Genomic DNA, 15,474 nt, shown 5'->3' with positions numbered 1-15,474 from the left:
GGATCACTCCCAAGTAGTCTGAAAGCATCTTACTATAGGGACCTTGCTTTGTAGTCTTTATATTACCAGTGTTAGAAGAGCACCTGTTATGCAGGAGGAGTAATAAAATGAATGAATGCACTCAAAACACTAAACAGTAATTCTGTAACCCAACGGGAGGTACAACGAATACCAAAAGCCTACATATACTATTCTCTGCATGCTATAGCAAGAAAGAAAGGAAAGTGGCTTCCCAGTGGTTTTCTGCCTGTTGTACAACCAGGAAGCTGACAATAAAGTTTATTTGAGCGTCGACGTGCGCCGACGTGGCCCCGCCTCCTCAGCGGGAGCCGCGATTGGTGGGCATTTGCCGGCGGCCACCGCTCTTAAGCCACGATTGGCGAAGGCCGTCGTCATTTCGGAGCGTCCCAGCGCCAGCCCGCCCCCTCGCCGCGTCGCCGGTGCCTGCGCCTCCCGCTCCACCTCGCTTCTTCTCTCCCGGCCGAGGCCCGGGGGACCAGAGCGAGAAGCGGGGACCATGTTCCGACGCAAGTTGACGGCTCTCGACTACCATAACCCCGCCGGCTTCAACTGCAAAGGTGAGGCGGTGGCCTCGGGCCGGCCGCGTGTCCCTGACCTGGGCGGAGGTCCCAGTCTCAGTGCCCGCACCCCACCTCCCAGTCGGGACCCTTGGCGGCCTGGTTTCCGCCGGCAGCCTCCGGGCCCCTCTCCTCTGGGTCGCCACGCACCTCGGCTCTTCGCCGCCCTTTCCCGCCTTCAAAGCCCTCTTACCTACTCCCGTCTCGGCATGTTACTTTCTGCACTTGCTTAACTCCAAGCATCACGTAACTACCTTCTCTGTACATAACAGGGAGAGCATTCGTCTTTCTCACTCACTATTCAACTCCATGGTTCCCTGGGTAATTAGGCGATACCTTGAGCACCTGCTAATTATGGGCCAGCGCGGTGCTGGATTCTGAGGAAGGTGCTGAGTAACTTGAAGACTAGCTCATTGCCTGCCAGGAGCTAAAGGGTCGAGGGGTGGAAGCAATCAGAACCCACTGAGCAGTTTGAGACAGTACACAATGAAATCAGGACCGATCACAGTGGGAGGGTAAGCACGTGTAGTAACGGGCTAGTTGTGTTGCGTGGTCTTGCAAAAAAAATAGCAGAAGAGTGGGAAGGTTGAATTGTGAATACAAAGGTATTTGGGATTTTACAGCATTAGAATTTAAAAAAGTAATAATGTTGCTACTCACCGTAACTAAACTACTGCCCACCACTACTCGTTTCCTTTGTATAGTTCTGGCCTGTGATAGACTGGTAAGTTTGAAAGTGATCAAGTATAACTTGTGATACTCAGACCATTGTGTAATTCTCAAGACCTTATAATGGAAGCTTGAATTTGACTCACAAATTGAAAATAATTTCTAAGCAGGATGACAGTGTTTTTTGATCGCCTGTAGAAGCATATCAAATTATAACCTATTGTTTTTCTACTTGAAAAAAAAAGTATCAGTGACAATAGAGCTTTGTTCTGGATTGGAATCTTTGAGTCTCAATGTTCTTATCTGTAAAATGGGATATTACCTACCTCAAAACAGATATGGGGAGGATTAAACAAAACAATGTATGCACTTAATGTGCAGTTAACATTACATGACAACAGTAGTCACAGTGTCTTTTTTGTCATTTGATTTCTTTTACTTATTATTTTGTTATATATTTTACTTTATTACTTTGCTATAAGTTTAACCTTGCCCTCCTTCCCCTTTCTGTCCGCAAAGCAACTGGAATATTAATATGTAACACGTAAATAGCAAAACTACGTGCCAGGCACTGTTTTTATCTGTATTTACTTTATTTAAGAAACTTCTTAAATAAAACAACTTCTTTTAATCTTCATAACTCTATGAAGTAAGTTCTATTAGCACCCTCATTTTGTAGCTGAAGAATTTGAGGCACAGAAAATGTGGGTGATTATCCCAAGTTCACACAACCAGTAAGTATCTGGACCCAGGATTTGAAGAGATCATTGTTAATCTGTACTTTCAACTCCAGAATCTGTACTTTCAACTCCCTCTTTTGGTTCAATTAATTTAGTATTTTGAGGTTAAGAAAATTCCACAAGAACATATATCTGAACATATACCTGAGAAGGAGGTATTTTATGTAGTGCTTCTAGTTATTTATGTGATTTTTTTATTGCAGATGAAACAGAATTTAGAAACTTCATCGTCTGGCTTGAAGACCAGAAAATCAGACACTACAAGATTGAAGACAGAGGTAATTTAAGAAACATCCACAGCAGTGACTGGCCCAAGTTCTTTGAAAAGGTAATGAATTAGGAAGTAAAGTAAGAATATGGAGAGCTTGTCTGAAAAATCATATGAAGATGAGCTTAAAATTACTTTCTTCTTTTAAGAAAAAAATGATAATGATCAGTGTTAGGAAAGCTGGATTTCAGGGATTTTGCTTTTTTCTTAGATGCGTCTTTTGCTTTTAGAGCAAATTATTTTATGTCTTCCTACCAAGCTTTCAGTGTTAGGTAGAAATAGTTTTCTCTAGAAACATGAAGTTTCTTAAATAAATAATGATGTAAATATTTCGCTTTCCCTTTATGGCCCAAATCAGAATTTTTGTTAAACACAGTGCTATTTCTTATATTAAAAGAAGACATTGGCCAGGTGTGGTGGCTAACACCTATAATGCCAGCACTTTGGGAGGCTGAGGTGGCATATCGTTTGAGCCCAGGAGTTCTGACGCCAGCCTGGGCAACATGACGAAACCCTGTCTCTACAAGAAAATAGAAAGTTGTCTGGGTGTGCTGGCATGCATCTGTAGTGTCAGCTAATTGGGAGGCTGAGGTGCTCCAGCCTGGGCGACAGACTGAAACCTTGTCTCAAAAAAAGACATTATTGAGATGCATGAAAACTAAGACTGTCGTGTTTATGCTTATGTTTAATGTAAACAGATATCCCTTGTTGTATGCTAGAGAAATAGTCCTTAAATGATCTCTGGTATATCATATTTTTGTGCCTCGAATCATTTTCCCATTGATTTAGTTTTAGTAACACTTTTGCATAAAAAATTCTCAGATTAGAATAAAAATCCTTTTACAGTGTCATTTCTTACATTAAACATTTTCATCAGTTATATTTGATGAGTGAGAGATTTTTCTTGAAAAAGGCTGTTTTTCATTTGCTAGAGCCATGTGATTAGGTAGTTTCTCTGTAGAATCAGTGATTTTATAAATTAGGGATTGTATAAATTACATCAGTGTTATTAACCTTTCTGTGTCTCAATTTTCTCATCAATAAATGAGGGTAACAATGGTACCTATCTCATAAGTGTGGCTTTGTTTTTCATGAGTAACTGTTCACAGTAGTCCCTGGTGCATAGCAAGTGTGATAAGCTTATTACTGCCAATGCCTCTACTACTATTAATACTACTGTATTCTTTTCCTTTGCTCTTAGAAAATATTTTTAAAATTTTCAGTGGGCTTCTTAAAACTTTGAAATATATTTTTAGGATTTTATGTTTGTTTATATTACATTTTATGGTCTATTTTCATGTGTACAAGACAATACAGAATTCCACATGTAGAAAGGTATTTGGAGAATATAAAAAATTTTCTAGGCTGGGCACGGTGGCTCATGCCTATAGTCCCAGCAGTTTGGGAAGCCAAGACGGGTGGATCACCTGAGGTCAGGGGTTCGAGACCAGCTGGGCCAACGTGGTGAAACCCCATCTCTACTAAAAACACAAAATTAGCCAGGTGTGGTGGCGCATGTGTGTAATCTCAGCTGCCCAGGGTGCTGAGCCAGGAGAATCGTTTGAGCCCAGGAGGCGGAGGTTGCAGTGAGCCAAGATTGTGCCATTGCACTCCAGCCTGGGCAACAGAACAAGACTGTCTCAAAAAAAAAAGTATGTATGTATGTGTATATATATAATATATATACACACACACACACACTGCATATAATACTATTATACACAACATTTATTTGAATATACAGCTTCTGACATTTATTTAAGTTACTTGGTTACACCCTACATGTATGTTACATGGCTACTGTTTTCAGTGGCATTTCCATAGTTTAGATAATGATTTATTGTATATCCTTTTTAAAGTTATCCTTTTTAGTTAATTGCTCTATGTATATTGAGACTAGGAATCAGAAAGCTTAGATTACACCTTAGTCCCAGGTGTGAGTTGTGTAACACTTGGCAAGTGTCAATCTCTAGGCCTCAGCTTTCTCATCTATAAAATGAGGAAGTTGTCGTATTCTATTTTTTTCTTAAGATTATACACTTAAATGTTCCCTTCTGTTGGGTTATATAATTGCATCAAAAGTGTAGTAATGTTATTAAAAAATTGTTAGAGATCCAAACTAAGGTCTCTTTCAACTCTCCCATTCTTTTTTCTGTGACTTTATAGTAATAATGAAACTGTTTTTTTTTTCTTCCCCCTCACAGTATCTCAGAGATGTTAACTGTCCTTTCAAGATTCAAGATCGACAGGAAGCTATTGACTGGCTTCTTGGTTTAGCTGTTAGACTTGAATATGGAGATAATGGTACGTTTTGTGGGGAATGTGTATTTTAAAGAGAGAGGAAAGATGGGAAAGGGAGTGTGAAAATGTAGGGAACTTTGCAGTTTGTTTTGTCTAGTACTATTTTACCTTTGGTTCATTCTTACCACAAGTTAAAAGCACTCTTATTGTCTTTCATTGGTGTTTATATATTTCTTTTAGAATTTGGAAATGGTGCCCTCTGGAAAAGGCTAATTGACTGTCTTCTCACAGAGTAACACTACTTTGATAATATGGTCTGCACCTTAGCCTTTCAAATTAAATTGTTGTTAGTGTCCCAGAATTGATGGGACTTTGAAGTGTTGTTGCAGCAGGTAATTTCTCAAAAGACTGAAACATGTCTAATGCCAATATACATTAATACTCTATAGGCCAGAATATGTTACTTATGTTTACTGTCTTAGCACAGATACTTCTGTGGTTGGAAGCTTCTGAATATTAGTACCTATAGTAAAAACAATTTTTCTTTAAACTTGTGTTTTCTCTTATTAGACCATTTCATTTTGAAAGGCCTGCCAACATCTAAGTGCAAGATTTGATTATCTTATCTGCATCCCCTGCATTTTATGTTTTTCAGTTAGTTACAGTCCTCTTAATTATTTACTTTGGAAGCTTTTTTATATCTTGGCTTATCCCTTTCCCTTCATCCCGCCTATGCTGACTTTTTCTCATGTTTGTTTTATCTTCATTCCCATTGGCATAATCCTAATTCAGGCTCTTGTCACTTTCTGCCAGGAGTATTGTAATATCTCCCATTAGTGTCACTTTCTGTTCTTAACTGCAGGGCCAACCAAGCTAACTTTCTGAAACATAAATCTGTTTTGGGATGTCACTTACTCCATGTTTCCAAAGAACAGTTCCAGTTACATATTCATATTAATAAATATACATATTCATAAACACTAATTTCCCATTTTTTATAAAATGAATTTTAAGCTCCTTAGCATGGTAGTTAATGACGACTGATATCCAACCTGTATTCACATCTTGACATCCCAGCTAAATTAGAATAATACTGTTTCCTGTTTATATCCCATTTCCCTCTCTGTTTATTTGTTCACACTTTTCCCTTGGCTGATATACCATTTCATTCTATCTACACATCTAAATCCTACCCATCTTTTTAAGATCCATCTCATATGCTGTCTTATGTCTTAGCAGCAGTATAATTTCCCTCTGAACTTCCATAGCTTTTAACCCTATACCTTTTAAGTCATTAACCACTTTCCATTTTGCTTCTATGTCTTATTCGTCCCAGTAATTTGTAAGCTGATATTCAGCTTTGATTCCTACATGGTACCTCTCTTAGCTTCCAATTGATGCTGCAACAAATTACTACAAACTCAGTGACTGAAAACACAATTTATTATTTTAGAATGAGAAGGCCAACATTAGTCTCACTGGGTTCATGTCAAGTTGTCAGCAAGGCAGGTTCCTTTTGGAGGCTCTTGGGGGGAATCTGTTTCTTTGCTTTTTTAACTTCTAGAGGCTGCCTGAATTCCTTGACTCTGGCCCCTTCTTCCTTCTTCAAGTCAGCAGCATAGCATTTTCCAGTCTCTATCTGATTCTGCTTCCATTGTCATAACTTTGTCTCTGGCTCTGATCCTCCTGAGCCCACCTGCTTAATCCAGGATAATCCCCTATCTCAAGATCTTAATTTTATCACATTTGCAAATCTTGCCACGTAAGGTAACACATACACAGGTTCCAGGGATCGGGACATGGACATCTTGAGGGGTACAGGTCAATATTGTGTCTGTCACAGTACCTGACATAGTTTCTTGCACACAACAGGTGCTTATCACTTTCAGTAATTGTGTGGCAAATGCAATATATGTGAGTGTTTACATACACTGATTTGGAGCATCAGCCAATTTTTTGCTGATGCCTCAGACTTAAATTTCAGAAGCCTTATGGCAAAAATCTTAAGGAAAGCTCAATTTGAGACTTTGTTTACTTTTCCATTTAGTTTCCAAAAAAAAAAAATGTTTTTCTTTCTTTAGAAAATACACGTATTCATAAGCCTTGTGGCTTTAGTGTAGTATTGATTTTAGGGCCTTTACCAGGGTCTTTTTATCTACCCTGCTCTAGATTGGTAGGAACTGTATATGAGCCAATTTGTAGCTTATCAAAAGTATTTTTCAGTTATTCCCACATTCTTACATCTCAATTTATTTGTTTTATTCTATTTGTTCCATTTTTATAACCCATTAACCTTCAATGGTAGATGCATATGGTCATGTATACCTACAGTTGACTGTAAGTACATGTATTTCTCAAGTAATAGCATGTTCTTTTAGTGAATAAAAGAAGCTTGTGTGTGAAATGTAAATTTTTCAATATTGAAAAAGGAAGTCAACATATACTTGAAGGTGAATGGTATCAAAAGCATATTAAAAATCTAAGCTAGAAAACAAGTTTTGCTTATTAAAATTCAGAATTGCAAAAACAGACTTGAAAATTGGTCAAATAATACTATCTCTAATCAGTAGGAGGCGCTGATGTTCTTTTGTGGTTTTACATTGATATGTTGCCTCCTTGACTTTTAAGTTACTTATTTTAAAATTTGTCGAAACCATTGTGAGTTTTTATTATTTGTGCCCTACTATTTTTTGAAGCCTTTTGGTAGCTTGTCAACATGATTAATAACTGAAATTTTTTAAATATATAATTTCAGATGTATAGAAAAATTACAAAATAGTACAAAGATTTTCATATACCTCAAGTCTACAAATGTAACATTTTACCTCATTTGCTTCATCCTTCTCTCTACACAGAGACACACACATCATTTTTTTCCAAACCATTTGATAGTAAATTGTAGATGATTCCTTTTTACTCTTAAACACTTTAAAGTGCATTTCCTAAAAACAACTTTGTCTTATATAACCACAGTACAGTGATCAAAATTAGGAAGTTATCTTTGATATACTATTTTTTTTTACATTTTACCAAACCCCCACTTCTCTCGACAGAAAAAAATAACCCAAAGCAGTCCTGGATTATGCACTGCATTTAGTTGTTACATCTGTCTTAGTATCTTAAAATCTGGAACAGTTCCTGTCTTTATTTGTGCTTCATGACCCTGACATTTATTTTGTAGAATGTCTCTCAGTTTGGATTTATATAATGTTTCCTCATGATTAGATTTGGGGTTTATACTTTTGTTAAGAGTAACACAGAAGTGATGTGTTCTTTTTAGTGCATCATATTAGGAGATACGTGATAGTGATATGTCCGATTACTAGTTATGTTACTTTGATCACTAGGTTACGGTTTCTCCACTGTAAAGTTACTATTTTCCTCTTTGTAATAAATATATCTTGTGGGGAGGTACTTTGAGACCGTATCAATTATGTTTTTGCGCCTCAAATTTCCCCCACTAGTTTTAGCAACCATATGATGATTCTTGCCTCAATCATTTATTATGTTGATCGACAAAAGGTGTTTCTCTAATTTCATCATTTTTTCTACATTTATTTGTTGGCTTTCTCCTGTAAGTTTTCCCATCTCTAATTTACTTGTTTAAATCAGTATAGATACATGGATTTTTATTTTACTCAATGGGTTATAATCCTTTCTGTCATCACGTATTTTGCTGTTTATACTGTTTCAGATTTGACCAGTGGAAGCCTTTTTAACTCTGACTTAAATTTTATGCTTTTATTTTTTCCTCATTTCGTTAACAGATCAGATGCACTCTATAGCCTAAGATGCCATTTTGAACATTAAGTTTAGTGAATTATTAAGTGTTTTTATTTTTGAATTCCTTTTTAGTATTATTTTTCAAATGAAAATAATAAAATCTACCTTTGGAATTCTTAATATCAACTTTCCATGAAATAAGTTTGAGGTTTGTATATGATGGTGTATTTGATGTATTGATTTTTTTTGGGAAAGCAAGGTTTTTGGATTTTATATACAGCATTCAAAAGAAGATGGGGGGGAAGCGTACTTTTTAATGAGTTTGTATTTAATCTTACGTAACCTATGCTTAACCCTCCTCCCTTTCTTCTACCCCAGATTTCAGAGGAAGCTGTAAAAGCAGATTTTTACCTTCCTAAAATTTACATGTTTGAAATGATTGCCTTTAGAAATGTTAATGAAAAGATATTTGTGTCACATAGTCCAGTAATTGCTTTAGCTTAATCAAAAAGATAGTTACATTGTCTTTTTATGTTTTCTATAGCAAAAATTAAGCTTGATTGAATGAATTGTTTTATGCTTATACAGGTTAAGCATCCCTAATCCGAGAATCTGAAATCCTAAATGCTCCAAAATCCAAAACTTTTTGAGCACCGACATGAGGACACAAGTAGAAATTTCCACACATAAGCACTTAACACAAACTTTATTTCATGCACAAAATTATTAAAAATATTGTATGAAATTACCTTCAAGCTATGTGTATAAGTTGAACATAAAAATGAATTTTGCGTTTAGACTTCGGTCCCATCCCCAAAATATCCCATTTTATATATGCAGATAATCCAGTCTGAAAAAATTTAGAATTGGAAATTATTGGCATTTCCAGTAAGGGATACTCAACCTGTAATCATTTTGGCTCAGTTAAGTTTGGTAAATAGCAGTAATCATTTTACCTTGAGTTGCAGTTCTACAAATTATATTTTTGCCCATTTTTATAGCTGAAAAATACAAGGATTTAGTACCTGATAATTCAAAAACTGCTGACAATGCAACTAAAAATGCAGAACCATTGATCAATTTGGATGGTGAGTATATAAATGCATAACATTGAACACCAACATTTTTGGTTTCTTAAATGTGTTTTACTTTGAAGAATGAAGTCCAGGTTTACTTTGTTTTAGTAAATTTAGAAGGATCCATGCAGACAGGATTTATGTTAACATTTTATTCTCTATAATGTTTTTATAACGTGCTTTCTCCTTCCCCTTGCATTTGAATATCTGAATGTTAATTTGATTTGCTTCTAGTAATTTGGAGTTTTGATTTGTATTTAATCATGGGGTTCATTGTTTGCCTTTTTGAATGTATACATTTCTTTTAATCCAATGACTCTATGAGACAAGTGGTAAATTTTTCCATTATTTTAAGTCCCGGATGTCCTTTAGTAATTTCCTTTTTAAAAATATGAAGAATCTAATTACCTAAATTATGATATGTAAAATATTTCTTCACTGGCTAATTCATTGTGACCTATAATTTAGGAGTTAACCCTTTTGAATGAGTGAGCCTCTTGGACACTCCAGAGCCGCTGCTTAGAGAGAAGGTTTTGGGAAAACTGTCCATTGAGGGGATCTATGTACTAAAATTAATGGCCTTGGGAAGAAATGTTAATTAAAAGTGCTGTATAATTTAGCCTTGCAGAAAAAGTTACAGGACAAATATAATGTGAGTTAAATTAGTCATTTATTGGATTATTCAGTTTGGCTGATGAAATACAGATACTCCTTGACTTTGGATGAGATCATGTCCCAAAGTCGAAAATATCGTAAGTCAAAAATGCATTTAATACCCCGGAAGACCCATTGTAAAGCTGAAAAATTGTAGTTGGAACCACTGTAAGTTCAGATTTTCCTCCTCTTGCACTAGGGTTACATCCCACTGAACTCATTGTAAGGTCAAAAAATTACAAGTCTAACCATCCTAAGTTGGGGACCGTCTCATATAGTAATAGGAAAACCATTTTATCTTACCAATTTATTCAATTGTTGATAGTCTACAGGGCTTTGTTTTTTCTCTTGTGAGTAGCAGTTTTAAAAACTAAGAGATTTATTGCTACCGAGAAGTTAAAAATGTTTTTGTGTGTTCACAAATATGTTGTAATTGTACGTTTGCAGAGTTGTAAGTTTTTGTTTGTTTTTAATCTTTTATAGTAAATAATCCTGATTTTAAGGCTGGTGTGATGGCTTTGGCTAACCTGCTTCAGATTCAGCGTCATGATGATTACCTGGTAATGCTTAAGGTCAGCTTCATGTTCTTGATTCTTGACAGAAACTGTGCACATAGAAAAATTCTTTATTTTCTAAATATTAACTATTGATATTAAAATTATGGTTGAATGCCTAAAATACACAGAAGAATATGAGACATAAAGTAGATTTCATGGTTTTATCTGATTTGGAGTCTCTGTTTTCTGCCTGCACTATGCTAAATCCTTTGCAAAGATGTTCTCATTCAATTCTGCCAACAATCCTAGAGACAGCTGCTAATATCTTTTTAAAAATATATATGATATGAAGAAACTGAGACTCAATGAGGATAATGTCTAAGATGACACAGAAAATGGCAGAGCCAGGATTTTAAGCACTGTAACCCTGTGGTCCATTGTTTTTCCCACATTACCCTACTTCTTTCTGTTTAGTTAGTCTTTTTAATGATTCATGGTCTGCATTTGTTAACATGGTCGAAAATGCCAAATGAGTAATGGTGAATTTGGTCAAAAATATATAACCCCAAAATCTCTTTGAGAAATGAATCTTTCTGTCCCCGATGCTAGATAGGCCACTCAGTTCATAACTATACTTCAGGGATCCCAGTAATCTGAAAGAGGTCCCTTGTTTCTGAGAGAAATCATAAACTTCAGAAGATTTATTCCTAGTAATCATGAAAGTACAGTGGTGTGGATCAGGGGAGTGGTAGTTAAGATACCAGACTTGGAAATTTTACAAGAGATTAAAAGCTTTTAACTAGACCTTGTGCATGTAAACCACTTTGTGATAAATTTCACTCTACCCAGAAGAGATTAAGCCATAACTTACCATGCTTTTTAGATTTTTATTATTAAATGTCAGTTTTAACAAGACTGTTGTATTCCTAAGTTATTAAAATTTTCTATACTGAATCTGAATGTTAACTTCGATTTTCTCAATCCAGATTGCATGCCAAAAGACAAAAATGTTTTTAGTGAAATTTAGCTATTTCAAAGGCTTGTTCTTTATTCCGACAATTATGTAAATTGTCTTGGAACTGTTCTTTAGTGATCATGTCAGCTTTAATCATAAAGTAAGTGAGAGGAGAGTCAGACAATGCATAGCGTATTTGGGGTGCTTTTGTTAGACTTCAAAACCCAAGGGGATAAAGTATAAATCAACTACAACAAAATGCTATAAAATTCTAGTCCTAGCTGCACATTTGTCCCTTTTGAGTTATTTTAAGAGGCATTCAAACAATAACATAATATGGAAAACATCTTAGTACGTTTGCCAAGTACAAGCATCAGTATATTAACTGTTTGGCAACCAGACTATTTAATAACATCTGCAATCACTGTTAAACATTGTTTGAATTCTCTTTTTCAAAGATAGCATTTGGTTTTTTATTTAAAAATTATAGTTTAAGTTTTCACACTTATTTTTGAGTTGTAATTGTCATCTCCCTAATTAAAATTCTATTTTTTTAAATTTGATTTTTAAGTGTGTATGGATACTTGCATGCATGCCTACCATAATGAAATGCCTTGGTGATTAAAACCACCAACGGTGTCCTTTGAAAGATTTGAAAATATTTTACTAGAGTGAAGTGATAAAAGCAAAGTGTAAGACAGTATGTATGATCTGCTACACTTTGTGTCAAAAATGTGTATTCGTGCTAAGCGTGCTCGTCACTTTGCAGTTTTAGTGAGGGTAAGGAATCTGTAGGGGATCGCAAGGCTCGGGTAGGAAGGAGACCTACATTTTACCATGTATCTTGCTGTATTTAAAGTTGTTTTTTACCAGTCACGTGCATTACCTATTCAAAAAATGGTTTTAATTGTTGCAAGCACCATTCAACATTATTAAAATACTAGAAGTGTGAAAGGTTACATTATATTAGTGGTTTGTGTTTTTTAATTTATTGGGGAGTTTATTAATGAACTTAGGTAATTCTGACTTCATCAAAATGAGCATCCTTATTCTCTGGGCTCATAGAAGAAAGGATGACAGGTACACAGCCTATAAAAAGTAAAAATATTTTTGGGTTTCTTAGGCAATTCGAATTTTGGTTCAGGAGCGCCTGACACAGGATGCAGTTGCTAAGGCAAATCAAACAAAAGAGGTATGTTTCTGTAAATCCTAAATAAGTTGTTAATGAACATTTCTTCTGGTATGGCCATGATTTTAAACTTTGCACGTACCTGTTTAAGATATCCATTCTACGTTCTGCAACTCAGAGAAACGATAGCTTACTTCAGTGCTTCCTAAAGCAAATTGAATGTATTCAGTGGCTAGAGGGTCATTTTTGAGTGAAAAACAAACTTCGTGTTCCTCTCACTTTGTACCTTAAAAAAGCCACAAATAGCTCATCCACAGTCCACAAATCATGCTTGTGGCACATTGAAGTTTATTTAAAATGATTTACCCTTATGAAACTTACTGGATTATTTTGACTCATGCTGGAGAAGAAGGAACACACCTCACTACAAATTAGTTTTCTTTTTCTATCTAAATTCTATCCTTGCTCTTATTTCTTCAGAGTAAATTCTTGTTTTATTCAATTTCCTGGCATAAAACATGAGAAAGTAATTTGGCTAAGGTCACCTAGTTGGTAAGTGAATGAGCTCAGGCAGTCTGATTTGAGAGCCTGTGCTCTTATGGTAGGTGGGGAGAAGGGTCCATGTGTGGATGTCTGCATGAGCTTGTCAATCTGCCCAAGTGAAGGGACAGGGGGTTCTGTTGGAGTGTAAGGTTCAAGGTACAGGTGACTGAAATGGTATCTTTCAGTCCTACTTTGTAGGCTGAGAAAAGCTATATCCCATGACTACCTTCCCCTTAAAGAGAAAATATGGAATTTTAGATTATATCAGAAATCCAAGTATGCCTAAAGTTTCATTGGCTGTGTAGCGGTGGAGAGACTGTCCTCAGGTCAGCAGCAGCAGTGTCTGATAACACCTCCCTCCTGCAGCAATGATGTTGTAGTGAATGCCTTGGGCACAACTATGTTGTTTGTCCTCCCTACGCCCTTCCCCCATCTCCCAATGTCTTTTGTCCTCCAGCCCCTTTAGGCAGGCCCAGCGGTGTTAAAAGGTTACTAATGCCAGGGCAGTATCTCTGAAAGACACTGTTTTCTTTTAAAGGTTCTTACTGGCTCATTATATATGAATCGAGCCACTGGAAGTTGGATTAAAGATCAGCTTATTTCACCCACACTATAGAACAGACAGTAAATTGTTCTGGTATAATAAAGTCATTCATTCATTCATTCAGCAAAACTATGCTTTGGAAGGCAGTTTAAGTAAAGGCTTAGCCAAATCTCTTTGCTCTTGTTTGTAAAGTAAAATTTAGTTTTAATGCTCCAAATTTTAATTTTGGTGTCATCTCCAAAGATACCAGCCTATAACAATTTAGTGGATTTCTTACAGTTTAGTGTACTTATAACCATTTATAACTACTATTTGAGGCATATGGTAGTTTTCAGGGGTAGCTTGGTGGCCTGTTGGCAAAGGAAAAAAAAGTGGAGCCTCTGGTACTAGATGAACATATAAAGCCACTCAGTACAATTCTGCTCTTTAATTTTGCTCACTTGTGCTTTCGTACCCATTGGTTTCTTCACACTTACATGTGTTAGCTGTTTTAAAGCAGACAGAGCCTAGGTAGATTTACATTACTAGATAAGGCAAGAATTGAGCAGTGACTGAAGCATTTGAATAGTAACAGGTTGTAACATTGAAAGTACGGGTAGTGTGTTTTTCTTGGCAGTGATTTTATATAATCAGGAAGTGCAGACTGTCCTCATTTTAGAATTTGTTACTGTGACGTTTGGCATCACCATAGTCACCATCTTCAGTACGTCCATAGGTGCTAAGTGGTTTAGTTTTTCATTTTCCTAGACTGTTTCAAAGTAACTTCCAAGTCAAGTCTTGAAAGTTAAATTATACATAATCTTGGCAAACACCATGCTGGCTGAAAGGTTTGTACAATTTGTAAAGACAAATTAATGTGCTCAGAAATGGAATATAAGGTACTATTTTTGCTGTTTATACTGTTGCTTACTGTCGCCAAAATAAGACAGTAACAGCCTGGCTCAACTTGCCTTCCATAGCAGTAATGACAAGGCACTGCTGCAATAAGGATATATTGTTTTGTATGCCTGGGCTAAAGGATTGGATGAGCTATAGAACTTCCTGGTACATTTAAAGGTTAACTTTTCCCCCTAACCGGTTGAAATAGGGAAAACTTGCTAATCACAAGGCAAATATAAACAAAATTCCTAGTTCCCTTGCCCATGCAGCTAAAAGAGTTAAGACACCAGAACAGCTAGGTGTTTTTCAGTTTCAGTTGAGAAAAGGATGCTATTCTTAACCATAAATACTCTCATTATGTCTTTTTTTAAAGGGCTTACCTGTTGCTTTAGACAAACATATTCTTGGTTTTGACACAGGAGGTAAGTGATTTTGTTTGTTTAAATTCAAACTATTTTTTAGACTGAATACTTGGGAGGAAATAAATGGCCTTAAATGTAAAAATTATGTATTGAAGCAGTGTTCTTTTCTCATAAAACAGATGCAGTTCTTAATGAAGCTGCTCAAATTCTGCGATTGCTGCACATAGAGGAGCTCAGAGAGCTACAGACAAAAATCAACGAAGCCATAGTAGCTGTTCAGGCAATTATTGCTGATCCAAAGACAGACCACAGACTGGGAAAAGTTGGAAGATGAACACTTGAGGACTTCAGCTTCTCACCTACTTAGTACAGTTGGGAACCATACACTTCTGGCATGTTTGGAAATCAAAATGTCACATTCTCGGGGGAGGAAGCCCAGAAAATTGGGTATGTTCTAGAGATCTACCACCATTGCTTTTTTTTTTCTTTAATAAAGTTTAGGAAAGTAGAATTTTTATTATGTACTGTATGTTTGCATAAATCACCTTTCTCCTTTGTGGTTAAAGCATATATGCCAATCCCCAACTTTGTCCTAGAGACAATATAGATTTAAGTC

At 36.1% G+C, this 15,474-nt stretch overlaps 1 protein-coding gene across 1 annotated transcript; it reads left to right on the top strand.

The window, feature by feature from the left end:
* The first annotated feature begins 345 nt into the window (after positions 1–345).
* Positions 346–15,373, top strand: RTRAF (RNA transcription, translation and transport factor). The gene is made up of 8 exons (XM_055289365.2): positions 346–578; positions 2,191–2,315; positions 4,460–4,559; positions 9,221–9,307; positions 10,433–10,521; positions 12,525–12,593; positions 14,870–14,918; positions 15,038–15,373. The coding sequence occupies exons 1-8, from the start codon at positions 518–520 to the stop codon at positions 15,190–15,192; spliced, it is 735 nt and encodes a 244-aa protein (XP_055145340.1). The 5' UTR covers positions 346–517; the 3' UTR covers positions 15,193–15,373.
* The last annotated feature ends 101 nt before the right edge of the window (positions 15,374–15,474 follow it).

The sequence above is a fragment of the Symphalangus syndactylus genome, chromosome 8 (genome assembly GCF_028878055.3).
Source record: "Symphalangus syndactylus isolate Jambi chromosome 8, NHGRI_mSymSyn1-v2.1_pri, whole genome shotgun sequence".
NCBI classification, from domain to species: domain Eukaryota; kingdom Metazoa; phylum Chordata; class Mammalia; order Primates; family Hylobatidae; genus Symphalangus; species Symphalangus syndactylus.
Note: the sequence above shows the minus strand (reverse complement) of the source record. Positions and strands in the feature narration are given on the sequence as shown.

Bases quoted from the DNA above. Each gene is read 5' to 3' on its own strand.
- RTRAF (XM_055289365.2), top strand. From the start codon at position 518: ATGTTCCGACGCAAGTTGACGGCTCTCGACTACCATAACCCCGCCGGC. The intron at 579-2,190 runs GTGAGGCGGTGG...TTTTTATTGCAG, and splicing joins CGCCGGCTTCAACTGCAAAG to ATGAAACAGAATTTAGAAAC. The intron at 14,919-15,037 runs GTAAGTGATTTT...CTCATAAAACAG, and splicing joins TCTTGGTTTTGACACAGGAG to ATGCAGTTCTTAATGAAGCT.